At 46.2% G+C, this 25,811-nt stretch overlaps 1 protein-coding gene across 1 annotated transcript in view; it reads right to left on the bottom strand.

Moving 5' to 3' along the window:
- Positions 1 to 25,811, bottom strand: part of ARMC9 (armadillo repeat containing 9) — a 162,967-nt gene that overhangs the window by 128,160 nt on the left and 8,996 nt on the right. The window contains exons 3-8 of the mRNA XM_006866738.1: positions 24,780 to 24,950; positions 23,586 to 23,741; positions 21,477 to 21,569; positions 16,255 to 16,279; positions 8,183 to 8,340; positions 6,706 to 6,804 (exon numbers count right to left, since the gene is read on the bottom strand). Coding sequence (XP_006866800.1) covers positions 6,706 to 6,804; positions 8,183 to 8,340; positions 16,255 to 16,279; positions 21,477 to 21,569; positions 23,586 to 23,741; positions 24,780 to 24,950 — 702 coding nt within the window. The remainder of the gene's footprint in view (positions 1 to 6,705; positions 6,805 to 8,182; positions 8,341 to 16,254; positions 16,280 to 21,476; positions 21,570 to 23,585; positions 23,742 to 24,779; positions 24,951 to 25,811) is intronic.

The raw sequence follows: 25,811 nt of genomic DNA, 5'->3' as shown, positions 1-25,811 counted from the left end.
ACAGTGGGCTACAGCATAAAAACGATTGTGAAGGCGGTATGGGACCGGGCAGGGTTTTGCTTTGTTGTGCACAGGGTCATTATGAGTTGGAATCGACTGGACGGCACCCTGGACGGCACCAGACAACAACAACAACATAATTGGTAACGTGGTGATGAGCCCTGTGGGTACCATTATGGATTCATCTGATGGGCAGGCACCTTCATCCCTATGATCTGTCTTTGTCTTCTCTTCGTCCTGTTTAAGACTTACTAAGGGGTCTCTATAACATATACACAAGGAGCTCTGGTAGCGTAATGGTTACAAATCATGCTGCTATCCTCAAGGTCGGCAGTTCAAAACTACCAGCGGTTCCGCAGGAGAAAGATGAGGCTTTCTGCTCCCGTGAAGATTTACAGCCTCGGAAACCCTGTACAGGGTCGCTATGAGTCCGAACTGACTCCGCAGCACATCACAACAACAACAACATAGCATATACACATATTGTCAGGAGGGACTACTCCCTGGAGAAGGATATCGTGCCTTGTAAAGTGGAGGGTCGGAGAAAGAGGAAGCCCCCCAGCGAGATGGACTGGCAAAGTGGCAGCAGCAATGCGCTCAAATGTAGCAATTGTGAGGTTGGCGCAGGACCGGGCAGTGCTTCATTCTGTTGTACACAGTGTTGCTCTGAGTTGGCACCAACTTGATGGCACCTAACAACAAGAACATAACATACATTTGAATTTGAGTTTTTTTCCCCCTAAATCAGTAATAACACTGTAATGCCAGGAAAGTTGCGCTGAGAGTCTGCGGACCAGTCTTTAGCTGGCTCTCAGTTTCTAGAACTCTAAAGCTGCTGGTTCGAGAGAGGCTGCAGCCTTAAGCGTGGCCGGTCCACAAGCTATGTGTGGACAGTGTGACCTGCCCCTCAGGGTGGGAGCTCCTGGGGGTTTTCGGAGACCATGATAGAGATCACCGAGCACTGTGGGCTGCACTCAGGGAACATGACTGTAGCCCTGAAGCAGCAACAGGTATGAAGTGAGGGGCCTATCTGGAGTGTGAGGGGTAAAAATAAACAAGACACGATCAGAAAGGTCACAGGGCTTCTGTGTGAAGGGTCTACGGGAGAGGAGATGTTACTTTAATTCAGGACAGGAGCAGGAAGAGCCTGCACACATGAAGAGCATTTGAGATGGGGGTAGGGACCGAGGACTGACTGGACTTGGGGGCGATTCTCAGGGTTTCCCCCAGGCCATCCTAGCCTGAGGCAGCCAACACAGGAGTGTGGAGCCCCACTTGGGACACAGTAACACAGACAGTTGGAGGCAGAGGGCCAGGCTTCCAGTTTAAAGCTCTGGGGAAAGGGCAGCATACCTGGCATAGGCACCCTCTGCTTATCTCAGTTTTAACAACTGGCTGAGATAACAAGGGTGGTGAACTCAGCTCAGGCACAAAGTCACGCAGTGGCCCTGTGTTGCAAAGGGCAGGCCTTTTGCCAAGACTCACGTAAGGGAGAATCCAAGGGCTGAAGACTCCAAAGTCAGAACTACCGGTCACTCAACAGGGTGGTCCCTAAGAATCTCCCTCAGCAGAACAATACCCCCAAGCAGCAGGGTGACCCCAGGAAAGGGCACCTACCCCACCGCCCACCCTGCCCAGGTTTAAGTGTCCTAAGATTCATGCATGCTACCACAAAGGGATTAGGAGACCTGGTGTGACACTGTGAGTTAATGCGCCAGACTGCAAAGCTGTGTCAACTGCCAAGGCCGGCGGTTCAAGTTCACCAGCTGCTCCTTGGAACCCTATACAGGGTCGCTATGGGTCGGAATCGACTCGACAGCACTTAACAACCACCACCACAAAAGGATTATCACACCTGATACCTGTTTTTATTTGCAACGGGGTCTTATCTGAAACTGTGGAAGAAGACCCCCCAATAAAACCCCCAAAAACCACACAAACCCACTGTCATCTTGTCAATTCCGGCTCCGAGCAACCCTACAAAGGGTTTCCAAAGCCGTAAACCTTTAAGGGAGCAGACAGCCTTGTCTTTCTTCCGTGAGGCGAGTGGTGGGTTTGAAGACACTGACCTTGTAGTTAGCACCCCAACACCGAACCCACAGCACCACCAGGGCTCCTTGTTGCTGTTGTTGTTAAGTGACATCGAGTCTGTCTGTCTGTCTATCTATCTGGGTCCTGGTGTGGCACTGTGGGTTAATGCTCTGGACTCCAAAGTCATTTGAACAGCAGGGTCAGCAGTTCAAGCTCACCAGTCGTTCCTCGGAAACCCTATACAGGGTCGCTATGGGTCAGAACAAACGCGAAGGCACTTAACAACAACAACATATACATATACATAGAGAGACAGAACGCATACACAGAAACATCTCACTGGTTTTGCTGCTCTACAAAACCCAGACTAAGACATCTTAGAAACAATCTTAAATAAGTTGGATGCCTTATCCCACCTAAAATTCTGGTACAAATCATAAAAAAACAGACAAGGCTTACTGGTGAGATCGGGACTGGTGGAACCCTGAGACTGACCCTTGGTCCCTCTGCAGGTCTGGAACTGAACTCACCCCGGCGGCTTAGTTTTCAGCCAAGCACAGAGAGGTCTATAGGGGACAACACCACTAGTGAGGTACGCACACCACAGAAGGGTCAACCAACAAAATGAACAGGACCACATTTACTCAAGGAGAAAGTTCAGGAGGGTTGGGATAAGAGGAGGACTGAAAACAAGAAACACAGGCAGGAAGCGGGACAACTGTTGTTGCAGGCAGGGGATCGCAGTCATTGAGATGAAACAAAGCGATTTGTTGTACGTAAACCTGATGACCTGTAAATGTTCACTCAATTCACTATAAAAAGGTTGTAAATTACTGTACATACAGGATATGATGGGATTTTATAACTGAAACCTAGACAGCACTGGGCATTTGCTGAATTAATGGGTAACTGGGCAGCAGGAGGAAAGGGTGGCCCTATGGACAGAAAGCCAACTATGCTAATTACTGCTAAGGAGCTGTTGTTTTTGGTCACTACAATCTGCTCTGAATGGACTTTGGGCTGGACCATCCACAGTGTGCCCAGAAGTCCACTCGGCCATCCTGAGGGCTCACGAGGAAGCCATTGTTCTGAACCTCGGATTTCCGGGGTGTGTTTTACTGACATTTTTAAATGGCCCATTCTCAGATTTTACACGCTCACATCACATGGCCATGTCCTGTGCCCACGTGCAGAGCAGCTGACCAGACTAAGTGCTTTAAGAGACCTCTGCATGTTCCATCAGGAAGCACCTGGGATGCTGGTTCTCACCACACTGAAACTCTTCTCAGATCTTCATGTCAGGAGTTGCAGTGTGTGTGCCTCAGACCCCCAAGTCTTACACGTGCTGTTTTGTACACAGTGAATAGTACATAGAAAGAACTCTACAGCCACCTTCTCTTGCTTTATAAACACTGTCGGTCACGTAGAAGGTCGTGTTGTCCTTTCTGCATGGCCTACCAGGAACCGTAGAGCCAAACATTTGGCCGACCTCCCCAAGTGTACGGTGACTTATGATGTACGTTTTTGGTACTCGCGGAGGAGTCCTGGTATAGCACTACAGGATAATGCACTGGACCATAAGGTCATCTGAACCTCAAGGTCAGCAGTTCAAAGTCACCAGTCACTCCTCGGAAACCCTGCACTGGGTCACTCTGAGATGGGACCCACTCGAAGGCCTCAACAACAACAAAAACAGCTCATTTTTATTTGTTGCGGCCTTAGAGACAGGCTGCCAACCTCAAAGTCAAGTTCGAAACTACCAGCGGTTCCGCAGGAGAAAGATGAGGCGTTCTGCTCCTGTAAAGATTTACAGCTTCAGAAACCCTGTGCAGGTTCGCTATGAGTCGGAACTGACTCCATGGTACTTTACAACAACAACAACTTATCTTTAGCCATAACCTCCTATTTTTATTTTCTATTTCTCATTTCTCATATGCTTGCTTCCTCATACGAAAAATGAGAAAATGAAAATGAGGTAAAATAGAAAATTTTTTTCAAGTACTAAAAATGGCATCTGTTCATTAAGACTTAAATATGAAGATGCAAATCTTCATTTAAAGTGTAGATGCCCACACCTTATACCACGGAGCTAGGGGCATTGGCCCATAGGGATGCTTCCATCACCAGAAACTTCCTTCCAACCACAGACACCTGCCTCTACCCCCCAGACTCTGAACCAGGCAGCAGGGGGTGTGAACTCTAGGGACATGAGCTTGTGGACTTCAAAAATTCCTCAGAGGATACTGGTAAGCTCTGTTTTAATGCCATGTGCTCTAGGTCTGATATTCTAAGGAGGGCATAGTTATCACCTAGGTCATTTTTCTGTGCTGTCAGATGAGCAGTGGGCTGCAAACAAAAAGGTCAGTGGTTCAAACCCACCCGGAGCCCCTTGGGAAACTCTGTTATACAAAGTCGCTATGAGTAGGAATCGACTCAATGGTGCTTAACAACAACAACAATCCTGTTTTGTTGTTTTATTGACTATGCAAAGACATTTGAATGTGTGGATGATGGCAAATTATGGATCACAGTGCAAAGACTGGAGATTCCAGAACACTTCACTGTGCTCATGTGGAGCCCTACTATGTGGTTCAAAGTCAGGAGAGATGCGAGTCAAGACTATATTATTTCAGCACATTTGTTTAATTTGTATCCTGAGCAAATAACCAGAGAAGCTGGACTATCTGAACAAGAACACAGCATCAGGATTGGAGGAAGACTCACTAATAACCTACGATATGCAGATGATACAACCTTGCTTGGTGATAGTGAAGAGGACTTGAAGCATGAACTGATGCAGATCAAAGGCTACAGTCTGCAGTCTGGATTACAGCTCAGCATGAAGAAAACCAACATCTTCATAACAGGGGCAGTAAGCGACATGAGAAGAGAGAAAACATTGAAGTTATCAAGGATTTCATTTTACTTGTACCCACAACAACGCCCATCAATGAAGACAAGGAACAGCCGAAAATATCAAACAAAAAATATTGGGCAAATCTACTGGCAAAGACTTTTTTTAACTTGTTAAAAAGCAAAGACGTTACTTGAGGACTAAGTTTAGCCTGACCCAAGCCATGGCATTTTCAAAGCTTCATATGCATGTGAAAGCTGGACAGTGAATAAGGAAGACTGAAGAATTATTGATGCCTCTGAGTTATGGTACTGGCAAAGAATAATGAATATGTTGTTGTGAAGTGCCATTGAGTTGGTTCTGACCCATAGCGACCCTGTATAGGGTTTCCAAGGAGCAGTTGGTGAGCTTGAACCGCCAACCTTGCAGTTCAAACTGCTTTGCAGTCTGACACATTAACCCACAGCACCACACCAGGACTCCAATAATGAATACACCACAGGCCAAAAGAACCACCAAATCTGTGTTGAAAGATGCACCGCCCAAATGCTTTGGAGGTGGGCTGGAGAGACTCCATCTCACGTACTTTGGGAATGCTGTAAGGACCATTCCCTGGAGAAGGACATCACGTGTGGTAAAGTGGGGGTCAGCCACAAAGAGGGAGACTCCCAACAAGATGGACTGACACAGTGGCAGCAGCAATGGGCTCAAACACAGGAATGATTGGGAGGAGGGCACAGAGCTGGGTAACATTGTGTTCTGTCATGTTTAGGGTCGCTATGAGATGGAACTGACTCGACAGCACCTAACAATAACAACAACAGTGTTTTGACCTAGGATCTATAACCTGAATCAAATCATAAAGAAAGATGGAGGACAAGAGAACAAAGTGTCCATTTTTTAAAGAAGATGGCTATATTCTTTCAAAATGTCACTATCATAAAAGTCCTAGAGAGGCTGGGAAAAGTCAAGAGCAAAGGAGGATACAGAGATGGCACAAGTAAGTGTAATACCTGGCCCCAGGTGCCCAGGGTGGGGACACAAATGCTCTTAAGAGTACTGTTGAGTCAGCTGGTCAGACTGGAGAGTGGGCAGCAGATTGGCGATGTCAATGTTACTGAAGTGAATCACCGTGCTGAGCTTTTATACCAGAACAGTCCTCGTGCGGTGCTGTAGTACAATATACACACGGCACCACAAGGTTGGCTTGAACTGCAATGTTGGTGGTTCAAACTCAACAACTGCTCCTCAAAAGCCCTACACAGGGTCGCTATGAGTCGGAACCGACTCCACTGCACTTAACGTAAAAATAAAACTTCTTATTCTTAAGAGCCATACACTGAACTACTAAAGAGTAAACTGCCACAATACATGTAATTTATTCTCAAATTGTTTCGAAAATAAACTATACATGTGTGTAGAGTGAGAGGAAATGAAGTCCTCCCAACTTTCTTCTAAGTTTGCAATTATTCACACCCCTGCTTTAGACCAGGTTGTTGGTTACTGTAAAAAGAGAATAAATGTCTCCTTCCTTTCCTATTCATTTGCTGCCAACTGTTAGCAGCCCTCGTGATCTACTGAAATGCTCCAACTGGAGGAGCAGAAGGGCACCCGCCTCCCGCCCAGCCCTCCCAGGACTCTGTCATTGGCTGTTTGTTCCACATGTGATCCTCAAAAACAGTCTTCAGTTTCTCCTTGGAGCTCACAAGCCTCAGCCCCTTGAATGGGACTATCTCATGATGTTTCTTTTCTAATGGCACCATTGTTACTTGAGTTTGGGGACAGAGCAAGCCGGCTGACAGCCAGAGCCAGTGCCTCACCGTGCCGGGTCTCGTGAAGTCCACACTGTGAGCCAGGCTCTGCCGCATCTGGTTACTGAAGAGGCGGACACAGACACTCTGCAGGTACTCCGGAGTGATCTGCAAAGAGGACAAGAGAATGTCTGGTGAAGAGAGAGTCTGGCATCTGCAGAACTCACCTGAGCTGCCAATTGTGACTCCACAGTCTTCCGGTGATGGACCAGATGCGCCAGGTCAAAAATCACCGGGTGGCATCCTTGGGAGTTAAAGCACTCAGTCTGACAGAAAACACTCCTGACCAACTACAGGTGTGTTCACAGGACATCAGACTTACTATGAAGTGGACTTGTTGGTAAGTGCCGTCCAGTCAGGTCTGACTCATAGCGACCCTTTGTAGGGTTCCCAAGGAGTGGCTGATGAGTTTGCACCACCGATCTTGCAGTTCAAATTGACCTTGCGATCTAGTACTTATCCTATGGCGCCAAAACAGGATGCCCTCTTTTTTTTTTTTTTTTTTGTATTAGAAGAAAATTAATCCATGTTTTGGTGCAGTGGGTTAAGCGTTGGGCTAGTAACTGAAGGGTTAGCATTTCAAACCCACCAGCCACTCTGCAGGAAAGCGATGTGGTGGTCTCCTTTCGTGAAGATTTACAGCCTCGGAAACCTTATGGGGCGATTCTCCTCTTCCCTACAGGGTCGCTGTGAGTCAGAATCGGCTCGATGGCAGTGGCTTTGTGTTTGATATTTCTAAAGCAAACACACACACACAAACAAAAGAACTAACTTAATAAGTCCAAAGTCCTATTTTAAGACCTACGTTTCTTAGCTGCTAACTATAGGGTAGAACACAAATTCCTTCACATGGTCTACAAATATCTCCATGACCTGTACTGAGCTAACTCCCACCTCCCCCAATAGATGGCATGACGGTCAAAACTGAATATAAGGGAACCAATCAAAAAGCTACCAGATTAATACCCAAAGGCTAAGGGGGCACAAAACCAGTATATGAAACTCAGTCACTTTCCTACATACCCACAGCCTACCCCTCAGCCCCTGCATTTCTATGTGGCCACTAGTTTTGTTCTGCTGTTCCTGGTGCCAGACAATTTCTCCTTTCCAACAAAACGAACAAGGTAGAAAAAGAAAGACAAGGTAGAAAATGTGTTAAGGGCAATGAGCAAAACATTGCCAAGTACAAGATTTAAAACGCTGCGCATGGCCTGCGGAAGTTGGAGATGGGCTCCACTGGTTTGGGAGTGACCGGAGCTCCACCCTCTAAGTCCAGGCCCACGAGGCCTCTTTATCTTGGAATGGTAAAACCTGAGAAGGCTGGAGGCTGTGTAAGGCAGACACCTTTCAGAGAGAGAAAACCCAAATATTTTCCACTAAAACAAGTGAACGACTGCACCCTGTCTGAGGCGGAACACTTCTAAGACCCAGAAACACCAGGCAGCCCCGGGGAGCTCCACCTCTCACCCATCTCACGCTTCCTCACCATCTTGCCGCTGACCGTGGCCTCCAGAGAATCCACCAGCTCGGCCGTGACTCCAATGAGATTGTGGTAGTCGGCCTGGATCTTGTTGTACCGTTTCAGGTATGTCATTGACCTCCGTTCAGCATCTACCAGCTGCTGATGGAGCTGCTGCAACAATTCTAGGGAGACAAGAGTCCAGATGTTCATTCTGCTGATTTGATGAAGCATGAAACAAGCCCCGTCTGGCCTCAGAGCAGCCAGTCTCAGAAATCTTGGGGGTTCCCTGTGGAGACTCCCCCTCATAAGTCAGCCCTGGGAGACCAATGGACCAGGCTCATCCTCACTGGTATCAGCATTTCTCCTGATTCCCCGTGTCTTGAGGGCTGCATTTTGATGGATGAAAGCACCACTGCCCCCCAATACAAATTAACTCACTATTCTGATTGGAGGCCCGATAGTTAAAGACTTCATCTGCTTATTAAAGGGTTGGCAGTTCAAACCCACCAGCCACTCCGCAAAAGAAGGTTGTGGCGGTGTGTTTCTGTAAAGATTTGCAGCCTAGGAAGCCCTCTGAAGCTGTTCTGCTCTGTACTGTATGGGGACACAGAACTGACTTGATGACAGGGTGTTGGTCCTAAACCAGACACCGTGTAATATTTAAAGCCTCATTTTAGACCACATTTCATGTAGAAACATTTTTTAAATTATAAAGACCTATAATTTAAAATCACCAGCCACTCCTCGGAAACCTTATACAGGGTTGCTACAGGTCAGAACTGACTTGACAGCACTTAATAACAAATAATTTAAAATATCTACTGTTTTCTTGCTGGATAACCTGGACAATTGATTTAACTTCTTTGATTCCTATTTCTTAATCTATAAATGGGGATAATGATCAGTTCCAAGAAGAAACATTCAAGGTGCCCAGCAAAATAGTAGGCCCTTATGAGGTCATCAGTGCGTAGCGGTAGCTGTTAATATTATTTCATTTCACAGGATTGGGTCCAAGACTTTCCAAATGCATTCTGCACAAGTGGATAACTTGGAAAAGTGGTAGCAGGCTGCAACCTACAAATATGGTAAGCACATTTAGAAATCTGTCAGAAGCACCCAAAGTGTTTGCTTAAACTAACTAAGGACGATGAGGTCTGATCTCAGAGACTGTGACTGGGTGGATGTTGGGTGGAGTCTGAGGATCTGCATTTCCAATAAACTCCCCACGTGGCTCTGCTGCACACCACTGCTTCGAGAACCACTGTTCTCAGTCAGCCAGACCCGCTTCATCTGTGTCCTGAACAACTGTGTCCTAACCATCCACCACCAAGCAGTAATTCCAAGGAATTCCATGTGGTGTGATTAAATGCTGTTCAGAACAAATATTCATAGTGAAATCATTTAACTATAGAAAAAGACAAAAAGCAGAAGATTCTAAACACCCAACGTTGCACTGATATCACCCGAGAGTGAACTAATATAATTACTATTCAGCGTCATCCAATTTCAGGAGCCCTGGTGGCACAGTGGGCTAAGCTCTAAACTGTTAACAGAAAGGTCAGTGGTTCAAACCCATCCGCTGCTCTGTGGGAGAAAGATGAGGCAGTCTGCTCCCGTGAAGATTTACAGCTACAGAAACCCACAGAGTATGTCCGTTCCATCCTGCAGTGTTGTTGAGTTACAACTAACTCAATGGCAGTGGGGCTGGTTTGGATACCATCCAATCCCAGCATTAAAAGATAGCCTTCAAAAGCCATTTAGCCTGAATTTACATCTAGTACTTGAACCCCTGAAAACGTACCTGGAACCCATTTGTCAAGATTCCCCTTAAATACTTTAAGAACAGGGGTCCCACCTTCTTTCTGCCACTCACAAGGTATTAAAACGATGATATATATTATTCAAGCTTTTTCATATATAAAATTCAAAATCAGAGAAATGAGAACTTCCAAAGATACTCCCACTGAATGGTAACCAACAACAGAATATCTGTACAGCTTGTGCTCAACATCTATCCAAGTGCTATCTAATGAATGAAGCACCAAAACCCATGAGCTGCATCAAATGGCCACTCAAATAATCATTGCAAACATCACCAAAGTAGTCCCTCTCTTGGAGACTACACAAAGAACCTCTTTCATGCATTTTTCAATTAAGTACTGTTGTTGTTGTTGTTAGGTGCTATTGAGTCGGTACTGACTCATAGTGACCGTATTCACAGTAGAATGAAACACTGCCTGGTCCTGGGACAACCTCACTATCATTGCCACACTTGAGCCCATTAATGCTGCCACTTTGGCAATCCATATTTCTGGGGGTCTTCCTCTTTTTCTCTGACCCTCCACCCTACCAAACATGCTATCCTTCTCCAGAGACTGGTCCCTCCTGACAATATGTCCGAAGTATGAGAGACGAAGTTTGGCCGCACTCTGGTTGCACTTCTTCCAAAACAGATCTGTTGGTTCTTTTGGCAGCCCATGGCACTTTCAATATTCTCCTCCAACACCATAACTTAAAGGCATCAATTCTTCTACGGTCTTCCTTAGAAGTGCTTATTTGTGGAACTTGTGCCTGAGGAGGCCAGAACTGGAATTTATAACAATTTCAAAATCTGAGGGGCAAGAGACTTAACTGCCAGCAACCTGCAGGAATCTCAAAAGCGAGCAACTGAAGTGTTTGTGACCATTTTCGAATCACCTTGCAAACCTCTCACTGAGCTATAAACAGGACCTGCCTGTTACTATAAGCCATCTGGGTAACAACTCAAGGATAACAACTATATTCCAGAGCATTAAGCAGAGCTTTGAACCACTTTCTCCCCTGTCCAAAATTTTATGAGGCAATGTGAAGTAAGCCAAAACGCCTGGCTATGCAAAAGCCACCTTATAAGGAGAACGTCTCATTAAGAGTTTTGTTCTTTTAATGAAGCTGTCTTAGAGACGCCAGTGAAATTTATTGAGACGTCATGTTTCAAAAAGACAGACATAAATCTGAAGAAGTGCATGCCAAGTTTTAGACAAGAGATATATGTAACTAACACAATGGCAGTTAAAGCCACAGAAAGTTGTACAATCTTTCCAAGCAGCAAGCAGTCAGTGACAAGAGTGATGTAAATCTCTCCCACAGCCAGGTGGCCACGCGTTCTCTTGTTAGCCTTGCTAACTTCGTTTAAGCGCACTGCTGGGCGTTTTGCATTCTGGGGTTTTTTTGTTGTGTTTTTAAACAGTAGTTGTTGTTAGGTGGTGTTGAGTCGGTCCCGACTCATAGCAACCCAATACACAACAGAATGAAGCACAACCCAGTCCCAGGCCAGCCTCACATTGTTCTGTTGGACAGTAGAGATTTTAATTTTAGAGAGCCCTTGGCTGTTGAAAACAAAATGATACACTGTAAAATAGAGAATTGTTTTTCTAACCTAATATAAAGCCTAAAAGCAATGACTATTTTTATATTATTTCTTCTTTGCATTAGGATGTATATTGGCTATTTAGCTACCCCATAAATAGTGACTGGAGAAAGTTATAACTGTGGGTATCAGTCACCAAAGAAAGCAATACTGTTTAAAGGGCTCTGAACACCAGAAACATGATCGTGGCTCATTTTCTAAAGGGGCTGAATTGATGGATATCAGAAATACTAAACATATTTTCTAAGTGGAAATAATAATCCAATGGACTACAAGGAGCTCTGGTAACAAAGTGGTTACGAGTCCGGCTGCTAACCTCAAGGTCAGCAGTTCGAAACTACCAGCTGTTCCACAGACGAAAGATGAGGCTTTCTGCTCCTGTAAAGATTTACAGCCTCGGAAAACCTACGCAGGGTCACAATGAGTCACAAACAACTCCACGGCACATCACCACCACCACCACCACATGTACTATATTGCTAACCTCGGTTTTTTAATCCAAATACCATTTTTAATGTCATTCCATTTGAAAGGATTTTCCACTCCAAGCATTTATCTTGCCTTCTTCAAAACCTCACTTTATCTGTGAAACTTTTCCTATCAAAATCAAAGAAACCAAAAATATTACCATGGGAGTCAATCTGGACTCAGAGCAACCCTCTAGCCTGAAGGTGTCCAAGACTATAAATCTTTACAAGAGCTGACAGCCACATCTTTCTCCTGTGGAGCAGCTGGTGGGTTTGAACTGCTGCCCTTGCAGTTACCAGCCCAATGCTTAACCCACTGTGCCACCAGGGGTCCTTTCTTGTATCAAGACACAGAGAATGAGGATTATTCAACCATTCCATTAAAAAAAAAAAGACCTGGCTGAATTTTAGAGAGATACAAGTCCATGGGCACAGACCTAGTCCCTGGGGACTAGAGCCGAGAGTGAAGCGGCCAGCTGGGCTGAAGTGTAGGGAGGCGTGCATGAACTCCCAAACTTGCAGCTAGTACCCGATTGACCTAGCTTAGATGGCTAGCTGACCGGAACTCAACCTGATGAAGATAAAGATGCTTGATACTGAGAGCAAATGTAAATTGCTACAATTTGATGCACCAGACCTTTGCTATGGATATAATTGCTCAAATTTCAACCGGAATGGAAGGATTCTTCATATCAAGGATCTTGTTTCTTCAGTGCACTGAGTTGATAGGGATGGGCACTCTAGACATTGGGTACCAAAAATGGGGGTCTATCAAGGCAACAACAACATCAAGGCATGAAGTGGTTAGCTTACAAGCTTTTGTAAGTATGCTTAGTTTCAGACTGAGGGAGGTCAGGTAGAATCCCCGCTGAACAGTTTTCCTCTTCTCCAGATGGATCTAGTGAAAGGGGATGGGGGGGGTGATGGGGATAGATTTTGTGATTCAGTGGTAACTGTTAGCAGGATTAATTGTGATTGTCACAACTGTAATTGTGGTATTGTTGTTAGGTGCCATCGAGTTGGTAATAGCTCATAGTGACCCTGGGTACAACAGAAGGAAACACTGCTCAGTCCTGAGCCAACCTCAGAATCATTGCTATACCTGAGCCCATTCTGCCTCCACTTGGCCAATCCATCTCCTTGGGGGCCTTGCTCTTCTTCTCCATCCCTCCACTTTACCAAACATGTTATCCTTCTCCAGGGATTGGTCTCTCCTGATAGTATGTCCGCAGTATGGATGACAAACTCTGGCCATCCTGGCTTCCAAGGAGCACTCTGGCTGCACTTCTTCCAACACAGATCTATTGGTTCTTTTGGCAGCCCATGGAACTTTCAATATTCTCCTCCATCACCATAACTCAAATGCATCAATTCTTCTACGGTCTTCCTTATTCACTGTCCAGCTTTCAGATTCATAGGAGGTTACTGGAAATACCATGGCTTGGGTCAGGTGCACCTTAGTCCTCAAAAAACTGTAATTGTAGAAGTGTGAAACTAAAAGGGGGAGCAGTTAATCTTTCCTTTCAGGAACAGACGATCCCAGGACCATCAAGAAGGAAGAGCATGAGTAGAACATGAAATCCTACCTAGAAAAGCGGCCACAGCAGGCAGTGGTAGGGAGAGACAGCATCTGCAGGCTCTAGGCCCAGGGACTGAGTCAGGCTGTGTGCCTGTGGGCAGGAGGCTGGCTGGCAGAATAGGTCCTTAAGAATTTAAATAAATATGTTTTGTGTATTATATGTGTATGTCAATATTTTTGCTTTGTTCATTTGTGAAATATAAGAAGTAGAAGGGAAGCCACGGGGAGGAAGTAGGATTACTGATGTTGCAGGGAGGGAGGGGACTGGGATCACTGAGATGAAACAAAGCCTATATAATTTGTTGAATGAAAAGCTAATGGTCTTGCCTGCAAACCTTCACCCAATTCACAACACAAAGATTAAAAAAAAAAAAAAAAATTTAAAACAAGATCAGAGTGTGGCGTTAAATTGGGGCCACCTCTCTGCCTTGTTGCCACAGTTGACAGTCAGTCTTCTAAAGGGGCCTGACCTCAGGGAGCCCAGACCGGAGGTGCAGTCAGCCTAAGGGAGGCCCAAGTGTCCCGAGGTGCAGCTCTCTGACCGTCCAGCACCACTACTTCTGCTTTGGAAAGTTTATTCAGACACAGACTTTGCCTACCAGACTCAGCTGGCCAGCCATAGAACATTCCAGTAAAACCAAATTTACATCCCCAAATTAAAGCTCAATCAATAAAACACGAAACCACAGGCTCCCGTATTTACACTCCGCTACTGTTCGGACTAGTTCTGTAAAATGGGCTCATTCTCACAGACCTACGGTTCCCTGTAGAAATCTAGCCTCCTATATGGCAGGGGTGCAGGGGGCACAAGGGGCGCCAGGAACTGGCAGCAACTCAGGAATCCAGGAGAAGTTTCTCACAACTTTCCTTCCCCAAGTCCTTGGGGGTCCATGAACATATCAGTGCATGCAGCTAAGCAGGTCTCTTGGGCCCCAGGGATGTGCAGGGGATGGTGGATTTAAAATACATCTGAAGACACTGACACTCCTTCCACCAAGAGGCCTTGGTAACCCACTCCAATGAACAGAGCACAGCAGCAGTGAAACCCGGTTACTTCAGAGGCTGAGTAAGCAGCTCTTTGCTTCCTTCCTCCTGGCTCTCTCTGGGAACATCTACTCTTGGAAGCAGCCACAGGGCAATGAGGCCAGCAGATTGGTGGCCATGCGTGAGGAACCTGCAAGGTAACACCAGCCTCACTCCCGTCTGACTGCCCAACTGAGCGCACAGCTCCCAAGCCACGGCAAATGACGACAGAGGCTTCCTGCCCCTAGGTTTGGGGTGGCTTGTTAAGCAGCAATTCAACAGAGGGAGAGGATGAAGGTACATGTCCAGGAGTTTCAGGGCAAGATCCAACAGTGTTGGATGTGAGAAAGCAGTCCCAGGCTGCGTCCAGTCAAAGGTGGAGACCTGTGCTAACACTTCACAGAGCAGGGCCCAGACAGCAGAGACCAGCTGGGAAGGATGTCCAGGACTGAAGGTGCTAACACAGAGTGACCTCTAGGAGCCGCACTCTTCAGCCAGACGGCAGCCCAGCGACTCAGTGTCTCCCACTGGCCCCCGCTGACCAGGGAGGGTCCTCCAGGGGCCTGGCAATCCTCCTCAAGGAGCCAATGGGCCCCTCAGCTTGAGAACTGGAGGAAGGCAGAACTAACTAGCTCCGTACCAGCAGCTGCTGGGAGGAGATAAGCCAGGTTGCAAAGTGGGCAAAAAGAAACAGTCAGTCCCTTCTGGTCTGGAGCCACTGATGCTCCCCAAAGTGTTGCCTGGTTCTCAGCCAAGAGCATAGCCTATGGACAAGTCCTCAGCAAGCAAAGAGCCAAACAATTTACTAATACTTCCTTCCTTTAAAAAACGTAAACTTTCTAAAAGGAAATGGAGAAAAGCCGTGCCAGGATTGAAATCCTCCCCCAACATTGCTCGGCTTGGAAAGGGCAAATGCATTACAGAAAGATCAATTTCCATTCATGATCGCCACCTGCTGGCAATGGAGGGTTTGGCCATCGGTTCTGAGTTACAGTGTTGGAGGAGAATATTGAAAGTGCCATGGGCTGCCAAAAGAACCAATAGATCCGTTTTGGAAGAAATGCAGCTAGAGTGCTCCTTGGAGGCCAGGATGGCCAAACTTCGTCTCTCATACTTCGGACACATTGTCAGAAGGGACCAATCACTGGAGAAGGATATCATGTTTGGTAAGGTGGAGGGTCAGAGAAAAAGAGGAAGACCCCCCCCAGTGAGATGGATTAGCAAAGTGGTAGCATCAATGGGCTCAAGTGTGGCAACAATTGTGAGGTTGGCCCTGGACCAGACAGTGTTTCGTTCTGCTGTGCATAGGGTCTCTATGAGCCGACTTGATGGCACCTAACAACAACAACTTATAAAATGCAGGAAGCGTGCCTAGCACCCACCCTCCCCAACACAATCCTTCAGGCAACAATTCACTTCCCTGTGGGACACAGCTTAGAGTCTCTTCATTTCTCCAGCCTAAATGATCTGCTATGCAACATGGCGGAAACAGTGCCAGCGGCCAGCAAAGTGAGCCTCAAGGATTGGAAGGGAAGCATGGCTACAAAGCCCTTCAGAAACATTGTGACTTTTGAAGCCCAAGGGTAGCAAGTACACATTTTAAACTGAATGATGGGTTTACCTTTATTACTTTGTCCGTTCTCCTTCTGGGATGAGAAAGAAGTTCAGGAAAACAGGCCTTCTGAGACACACTGTGTTGTGAATCTGAGAAAGCAGTTCAGCACAGTCTAACAGGGAATGCGCAGACAGTGGGGGCCAGCTTCCAGGTATCACGATAAATAGTAAGAACGTTTACTGAGTTTTCAACATTCAGAAGATCTGCTCCCAAATGAGCCTCTCCTCACCGCTCACAGCAAGCCCAGGCCAGTGTTACTTCAGTGTGCTCCTGACTGGCCTTGTTATAACAGCTGCCATGAAGTCAGCCCTGGGACAAAACGTCACCTGGTCTGTCCGACCATGGTGGATCCGACTGGCTGATTTTTGGATGGAGATCAGCAGCCCTTTTCTCTCGTCTCAGTCTGGAAGCTCTACTGAAACCTGCTCTGCCTCCTAGCAGCACACAAGCCCTCCCTGACAGACAGTGGTGGCCACACATGAGGTGACTGGGTCTCCCACAGCTATCAGTACCTGCTGCCATCCACTCCACAGCATGGCAACTGCAGGTGTGCCAAGGTACAGTGCTCCACAGGGTTTCACCAGGTCTTTCTTCTGAGGACCTGAGTGTAGACTAGAATTCTAACCTTTCAACGAGCAGTCTAGCAGTTAACCAATTATGCCACCCACCCAGGGAGCCTGAGCGAGCCAGTAGAAGGCAAGGATGCTACTACTGAACCCAAATGTTCCCAAACATTTATCCCCTTCAGCATACCTTCCCACTGCTACCAACGCATTCTGTGAAGAAGCGAGTCTGAAATCACACCCTTTAATGTTGTAACCTCACTTCTAAAGCTGTATTTGTTGTTGTTGTTGTGTGCTGCGGGTACTAGCCAAGGTGTGTGAGTCAAAACGCTACTCCCACACTTCGAGCTCTATAACCGAAGACAAGTTATTTCGATTCTTTTAGTTTTGTTTTTCATTTTTCTGGAAACACCTTTATTGAAATGTAATGTACACGCTTCACAATGCACACATCCACAATGTCTACGTCACTGGCTTTTGGTCTATTCATCACCAATCCGCCTGAGAGCATTCTCATCACTCCCAAAAGGGAGCCCCAGAGCCAAGAGCAAGAGTCCTGGTGGTGCAGTAGTTCAAGCACCTGGCTGACACAGAGGTCAGCTGTTCAAACCCACCAGCTGCTCTGTGAGAGAATGATGTGGCAGTCTGCTTCCCTAAAGACTCCAGCCTTGGTTACCGCATGGGGCAGTTCCACTCAGTCTTACAGGGCACCCTGAATCGGAACCCACTTGACAGTGGATTTGGTTTGGGGTTTCCCCATTAGTAGTCACTCCCCATTTTCCAGGAGGACATTCATTGCTTTTATAATCAGGAAAAAAATATAATAAGTGATTTTTTAAAAAGTGTAATCACATCATTCTCTGCCTTATAAAAGGTGTGAGAGGTTCCTCATACTCACGGACCTATACAAACCTGGGACCGTGCTCAGCTCTGACTTTGTCTCACTCCAAAAATCATCCTACTGACGTCTCTACAGCTTCCCAAACATACACCTCAGCCCAGGCTGTACCTGTGTACCTGCCTCACAAATTCCTATTATTCAAAGCCTCAAATTCGGCTAAGAGAACTATGCTGCTGTTGTTGTTAGCTGCCATTCAGTGGCTTCCAACTCATCACAACTGTGGTGCGGTGAATTATTTAGTATCTCTTCTGGTCATAGTCTGCAACTCCCACCAAGGTTTGCCTCCTGCCAGGTCTTGCTAAGAGAAGGTGGGAGAGACACTGATAAGATCCTATGATTTAACTGTGAGTACTGAGCAGAACTGACTGTGATTGTAAAATTCTGGAACTCTAATGTGTATAAAATATCTCAGACATAGGAAGTGGATCTCACCACCATCAGAGAAGAGCCAGGAGCAGAGCGTGTCCTTTGGACCCCGAGATCCCTGCGCACTGAACCTCCTCAACCCGGGGTCAGAAAGCTGTGACATCAGAGCAGCTGAGGAGCAGCAGCAGAGCCACAAGTCAGAAAATGAAAGAGCGGTGGGCTTCCCAGCCCCCGAGCAAGTCAAGCTGAGTGACTTTGGGCAGGAGGCTGGCTTGTAGAGTGGGGTACCTCCAGGCATGTAAGTGGGGGAGCTAGGTTTGCTAATCCATGGACTCAGAGCCAAGTGCCTTCAGGCTGAGGCTTATGGTGGTGTGGTGTGTCCTGTTAGCATCTATTGTTGTTGTTATTAAGTACCGTGGAATCTGCTCCGACTCATAGTGACCCTGCACAGCATTTCCGAGGCTATAAATCTTTGCAGGAGCAGAACGCCTCATCTTTCTCCCAAGGAACCGCTGGTAGTTTAGAACTGCTGACCTTAAGGTTGGCAGTCCAACTCGTAAGCACTACGCTACCAGAGCTCCTTATTAACAACTCTAAAAGAGCTCTGTGACACTGGCCGGGCAGAGAGATCTGTCTGTGGGCACAGCTGAGAAGCTGTCCTCTGTGGAATAATGTGTCCAGAGCAATTCTGACCCTGCATTTATAACCTGTTTACTTCCCTAATAAACCCCCTAACTGTGAGTATGGTGACTTGAGTTCTGTGTGGTCATTGTAACAAATTACCAAACCTAGTTCAACAGAGATGGCTGTGGAAGGAATATTTGGTGCTCATACTTTGCAAACCAGTCTGTGTTAGAAGAAGTACAGCCAGGATGCTCCTACGAAGCAAGGATGTCAAGACTCCATGTCGCATACTTTGGTTATGTTATAGGAGGGACCAGTCCCTGGAGAAGGACATCATGCTTGATTAAGTGGAAGGTCAGCAAACAAGAGGAAGACCTCCAACGAGATGGGCTGGCAGTGGCAGGAGCAATGGGCTCAAACGTAATAAGAATTGAGGACGGCACAGGACTGGGCAGTGTTTCATCCTGTTGTGTGTACAGTTGCTATGAGTAGGAACCGACTCGACAACACCTAACAACACTATATTGGTGCTGGTGGCTGTGTGCTGTGGAGTCGGTTCCAACTCATAGTGACTCGTATAGGTTTCCGAGGCTGTAAATTTCTACGGGAGCAGAATGCCTCATTTTTCTCCTGCAGAACAGCTGGTAGCTTCGAACTGCTGTACTTGCGGTTCGCAGCCCAATTCATAACCACTACGCTACCAGAGCTCCTTAATATATTAGTCATATCATAAATATGATTTACTATGTAAAATTATTTCTCTCAGATTCTTAATATATCAGCATCCATTCAATGTTTTCAGCTGAGAAATGCTTTTACAAAAAGTATTAAAATAATCAGAAGCCAGTTTGGAAATATCTACCAATTTAACTGAAAACTATTACTTACATATTGGAGCTCTAGAGTCCTGGTGTGGTACTGTGGGGTAATGTGCTGGACTGCAACGTCGGTTTCAACCCCAAGGGGGCAGTTCAAGCTCACCAACGGCAACTCAGAAACCTTACACAGGGTCACAATGGGTCGGAACCGACTCAACAGCACTTAACATCAACAAGAGGAACAAGGACTGGACATGAGAACGCTGTAATATTATATTAATGGCAGGGGAAAGAATTTCAGCAAAAGCTTTAAGGATATAAAATCATTAAGAAGGAATGAGTTAGCTTGGCTGTGGACAGGCTACGGAATCTGAAAAGAGGCAACAAGGAGTCAACAACAGCTTCAGAAGCTGAAGTACCCCAGAGACTATCTATTACCCTGAGAGCCCCTTTAAACTTTTGTACTGAAACCACACCTGGAGGTCATCTCTCAGGTTTATAACAGATTGTTTCATAAAAACAAACAAACAGGATCACCTGTGAGTAGTGTGCTGTGCTAAAGAATCATCTCTATAAGAGCAAATGGTCAGCACTGAGCCTCTAAAGCAATGAGAAGACAAAGGGGGGGAGGGGTGATAGGGAAGCTAGATTAATGGAAATGAAACAACCAGAATGGAAATAATAAGAGAATACTGACACATTATTTTAAAAATGGAATTAATGTCACTGAACAATATGTATTGTTGTTGTTAAGTGCCATCGAGTCAATTTTGACCCATAGTGACCCTGTATAGGATTTCTGAGGAGCGGCTGGTGAGCTTGAACCATCAACCTTACAGTTCATACCGACTTTGCAGTCCAGCGCATTAACCAATAGCACCACACCAGGATTTCAAACAATATGTATAGAAATTGTTAAATAGGAACCAAGTTTTCTCCATAAACGTCCCCCAAAACCCAACTTAATATTATTTTGTAAAGAAAAGCAGCAGCAGCTGAAGTAAAAGCTGTGCGCCCTGGAACCCCAAGACAAGACAAACAAGCGTCAGTTACGAAAAGGGGGTCAAAGGCTTTGGAGTCAGAGAGGAAGCAAACAGTATTCTGCAGCAAAGCACTTATCAGTATTTCACTAAATTAGATCCAATATGAACGTCACAATTCAAGACAGTATATTCTTGTTATGAAATCAGGTGTTAACTTTTGAAAAGTTCTTCCTCAGAACAAACGGATCAGTATCCTTACAGACCAACAAGCTGTGGGAAACTGGGTCTACCCCCGTGAGATGACCCGCCTTCCACTCTGGCTGGGAATCTCGCTCCACCGCTGTTGCCTGGCACCCGCCTGGTCCATGCCCCTCTCTACCCTCGGCAGTGTCCTGCTTTGACAGGGGCTGTGGAGATGGCTGCCAAACTCCACACACTGACTACAAATCCATGAAGTGCACACTTGTGCTGGGCAACAATTCTGGTGAGTGAAAGGCCCCAATTTGAATGACAAGTGATCTCATTACCGATCCAGCTGGCATGGCCAAGGCCTAAAAGTGATTGGCTTGTCTGCTTCTTATAAAAGGGTTCTTTTCCACAAAGACAGACTTTTGGACACATGATATAAATAAGCCCCTCTCCCAGAGAAAAAGAGAAAGACCCCCAACGAGATGAATTGGCACAGTGACAGCATTAATGGGCTCAAGCATAGCCACGATTCTGAGGTTGGCCCAGGACCAGGCAGCATTTCATTCTGTTGTGCACAGGATCGCTGAGTTGGTACCGACTCAATGGCACCTAACAACAACAACCTTGAGTCTCAGCGACCCAGAGCCCAGAGTGGAACCTTGACAGGCCTCAGCATATCCTCCCAGGTACCTCCCCACACCCTTGACATTCTGCACTGCTCCAAATAAAATCCACCCCAACACCAGGAGTGGGGGGAGTGTTCTCCATCAACTCAAAAGGATACACAGAGGGTTAAAAGCCTTGGCGTGTTACTGGCTTTAAAAATTAAAGCCAGAAACTTTTCCAGCTTCAACTTTAACTCCGGAGTCCAAGCATCCTGAAGGAAAAAACAGAGAGAGAAAAATCCAGTAACTGAGTCCCTCAGTGTGGACCGTGTTGTTGGGTGGACGTGGATGTGAGGTCAGCAGCCCTGCAGAGTCCCTGAAACCAGATGCAAGGTGTCTGGCCAGTGAGGTGACACTGCGAACAACAGCTTTTAGGACCTGTGACCAATTCACTTATACGAGATTCCAGCAGCGGTACAGAAGGAAAGAATGGAGTTCTTTCCTAAGCAGGGACACAGAACCATGTCCAGAACTTGACTCGCACCGAATGAAACACAAACACAGTTAGCACCCTCATTTTGTTGAGCACCCAAAAGAATTCAATACTGTTTAGGCACACATAGCACAGGTAGGCGTATCAGGTTTCAACTAAGTTGTCACAGGTTTGCCAAAGAAAACTTTCTATAGCCCCCATTTGGAGAGAGAGAAAAAAATAATCACAGAAATGATTCTCTGCTTCAAGCAGTCCATTGTATCAACAATTAATGAGACAGCTCAGTAGCAGGAGGGGATCTCATTACCAACAAATACGGTGGTTTGATTTCTCCCTGAAAAAGGAATGATGTTTCTCAGTTTCGCTCATTAAGAAGGAAACAATGACTTCTAAATAAAGGATGGTATGACAGCCATGGTCTTAGAGCTCTTTTCTACCACATCTTCTCAAAGATACTTCCACCCAAACCAAGAAGATTCCAGAAAAATCAGTCCCAGCACCAGGAGTTAGTTCTTACTGACATATCTCTGAGATTCGGCCCCGTCTCCCTCAGACCTTCCCACCCTCTTCTCCAGCTCCATGTATTCCTTCACCCAGTCATAATGCCCAGTGTGCCAGCTCACTACTGGGCACCATGCTGCCCAATGAGCCAGAAATGTTTGTCCTGGCAAAGTGTCTACAACTTCAGAGCGCTGTAAGGCGTTTCTGTTGGTAATGTTGTGCCACACTTCAGGGCTCTCGGTGCTCAATCAGATTAAAGGAATCTGCTGGCCAACATAAACCCAAACATCTTACGAAGCAAAGCCAAACAAAAGAAACACTAACCTTTCTTGTGACATGCCACCTCCAGTTAGATGACTCTGTTGGCGATTACTATTCTGTATACATATATATATATATATGTATATTTTTTAATAAATCCACAATTTTATTCATTTACTTTTCAATAAGTTTAAACCCTTGAGGAATACAGCATCACATGGATTCTGTGTCCAATGGCCTTAGCAGGAAGGTTTCTTTGGAATTTGGCATGAACCATGCCATTGTTTCCATGGGCACGAGTTACCTTTCTCCAGATGACTCTGGATTTGTTAGGTTTGTCGCTAGGAGTCACTGTGTTGTCCTTTGCTTTGCACACATAAGCACAGCTCTTGCCTAAGTAGAATTCGGTTTCATCTCAAGCATAAACACATTCAATTTTAAGAAGAGCTGGTTCAAGAGTCCCTGTTCATAGCCAGCAGAAATGGCCTTGGCCCAAAGCCTTGTAGACACACTGTGCCGCCTTTGAAGTCCTGTTCCCAGCAGGCCTCCATAGACTCCAAGATGGCAGAAAGAGCCTGAATATATTTTCAATATAAGGACTTACCCTATGATGTAAATAATTACATTGAAAATATAAAGACAGGGATAAGACTGGAATAAAACTATTCTGGCAATAATTTATTGCTATCTTTTTCTTCACCTCTCATAAGTTTTTCAGCTTTGAAAATAAGAACCTTTCCCAAGCTTGACTATGAAGCTTCCAAAAGAATTTGAGGGTGTTGAAGGCAACGCCTGATGGGAGAAGCAGGGACCAGTTCTGTTGTATTGTCGTTAAAAGGCCACTCCCTTTTATGTCCGTTTCTTAATTAATTCGGAGAATGGAGTCTTGAATGACATCACTGATTGTATGACTGACATCACTGATTGTATGACTTTTTCCCCCCAACAGCAGAACCCTGTTTATCTTACAAAGCATCATCCAGGAGCCGCCCCAAGGTTGCTCAGGATGGAAGAGACAAAGGCCGCCACTCACCTGGAAGAGCTCTTTAAATGACGGGTGTACCCTGGGGTTGGGAACAAAAGGAAGGGCGTAGTAAGGAAGGAACTCAGTGGTCTGGCTCAGGGCCGCCCCTCTGGTCTCCAGGTAGGTTCTGAAGTAAGAAACCCTTTCATCCAGTTGTCCTTTGTCCTACAGGGATGAATAAGGGGGCTTGTTTAGGTCTCCTGTGGCAGAAGTCTAAGGTCCTGGGAAGCCAAGCTTCTTCAGTTCCTGCTCCATCACTCACACCGCCCCAACTAACTGGGAAGGCGCCCTGGTGGCACAGTGGTCTAGCGCTCAGCTATGAACCAAAAGGCTGCTGGTTCAAAGTCACCACCCAGTTAGTGGGAGAAAGGCACAGCCTTGGGAAGCCAGGGGGTGGTGGTGTGCCATGGAGTCGGTTCCAACTCACAGCAACCCTGTAGGGGGGTTCTGAGACTACAAATCTTTACGGGAGCAGAAAGCTTCGTTTTTTTATCCCATAGAACCACTGGTAGTTTCAATCTGCTGACCTTGAGGTTAGCAGCCCAACTGGTAGTCACTACGCTACCAGAGTTCCTTTTGGGAAGAGTATCAGGTAGTTTTACTCTGTCCTACGGGGTTGCTATGAGTCGGAACTGATGCCACGACACAAAACCACCACCACCACAGGTTCACTAAGAGTCCAAGCAACTTGACACAAAGCATTTGCTTTGATTGGGTTTCCCTATTATCACTCAAAGGGACTTCCACATTCAAACGGACTCCATGGCAGGCATATTCTTTTTCCGCTGTCAAGTTTAAGTTCAAATTTATATTCTAATATAGTCTAACATGTCATCTAAACATGTATTATCTTTAACATACATGTACATATTAAGTTGCCAAAAAAACTTCATCTGTTGAGTTTCCAAAAATGTGAGGTATGGAATATTTTCAGTAACAACAAAATAAAATTTAAAAGAAGAAAAACAAAAACTTGAGGTATTCAATGTCATTTTCACAGCAGAAATGATTACACTGCCAGATAATTTAGAAAAATATGTTCCTGGAATTGAGGTAGAAAATCATTCACGAACACACCTGCACCCTCTCAGCACATGATAAAATGGCCACAAAACTAAAGCCATGCTCATTTGGAAGACAAAAGAACTAATGCTCTCCCCCACCACAGCATTCAAGCCTACCCCAAAACCAAGAGGAACTTACTGGTCCCCCTGTGGAGTGCTTCAAAAGATAGATGGCAAAGTGGACATGAAGATAGAACTCCAACTTCTGGGCCAGGGAGTCCCCGTCCCGGATTGAACTGGGAACGTGTTCCTCCCACTGACTGAAGAACGCCTTCTGGTCTCCACTGTCAAATGCAGCAATGAGATCCTTCTGTGGGAAAGACAGCAGAATGAACCCCGGCCGCAGGGATGCCTGGTCTCCCAGCACCCCACATCGTCAACGGCTTCAATTCACATGCCCTATGGTTTCAACTTTTCAGAGGAGACGGACCGAAGAGCAGAAATCCCAGAGGTCTGAGGTCCCTTCAGAGCGGCCCTGGTTTCCCACCTGTCTGGTTTATGGAGTCTGGACGTTACAGCAGTGGAAACACGGAGGGTCTCTGAGCTAGAAGGACTCGGGCACGGGCCAAATGTGAGGCCACAGACCTCGTGTACACATGACTATACTCCAGTCACCCTTGGGACATGCTGACTCATAGCATGCAGCTGGTAAAGACAGGCGAGGGGGACCAAGGGCCCGGCTCTCGTCACACACTCAGGGGAGCACACAGTGCACACATGGGAACACACGTGCACTCACACACACATGCACATGCGCTCACCAAGACCAGCTGACAGCACACCTGAGAGGTGGGCACTGTCCACCGGCCTTGTTGTCAGAAGCATTTCTGATGCCTTTGAGATGACCCTGTGGGAAGCCAATCACAGTCTCCTATGGCAACAAGGAAGTGGATGGAGACAGAGGTGGGTGCAGAGACAGGGGCCGTCCAACCACGGTGCATGCTGAAGTTGTTTCCAGCATGACTTTGACTGGATGGGTCTTGGAGAAAGGAAGAAACAACTATCACGCTACCTGCCTCACAAGAACAATAGCTGGCCATCATCAATCACCTGAATTCTGAGCATTTAGGTAAAAGGCAAGGTTGTATCATTTGCATATCGCAGGTTGTTCATGAGTCTTCCTCCAATCCTGTTGCCACATTTTTCTTCATAGAACCCAGCTTCTCGTATT

This window comes from Chrysochloris asiatica, unplaced genomic scaffold (assembly GCF_000296735.1).
Source record: "Chrysochloris asiatica unplaced genomic scaffold, ChrAsi1.0 scaffold00096, whole genome shotgun sequence".
Taxonomy (NCBI): Eukaryota; Metazoa; Chordata; class Mammalia; order Afrosoricida; family Chrysochloridae; genus Chrysochloris; species Chrysochloris asiatica.
The sequence above is the reverse complement of the archived record's forward strand: the minus strand, read 5'-3'. Positions and strand labels throughout refer to the sequence as shown.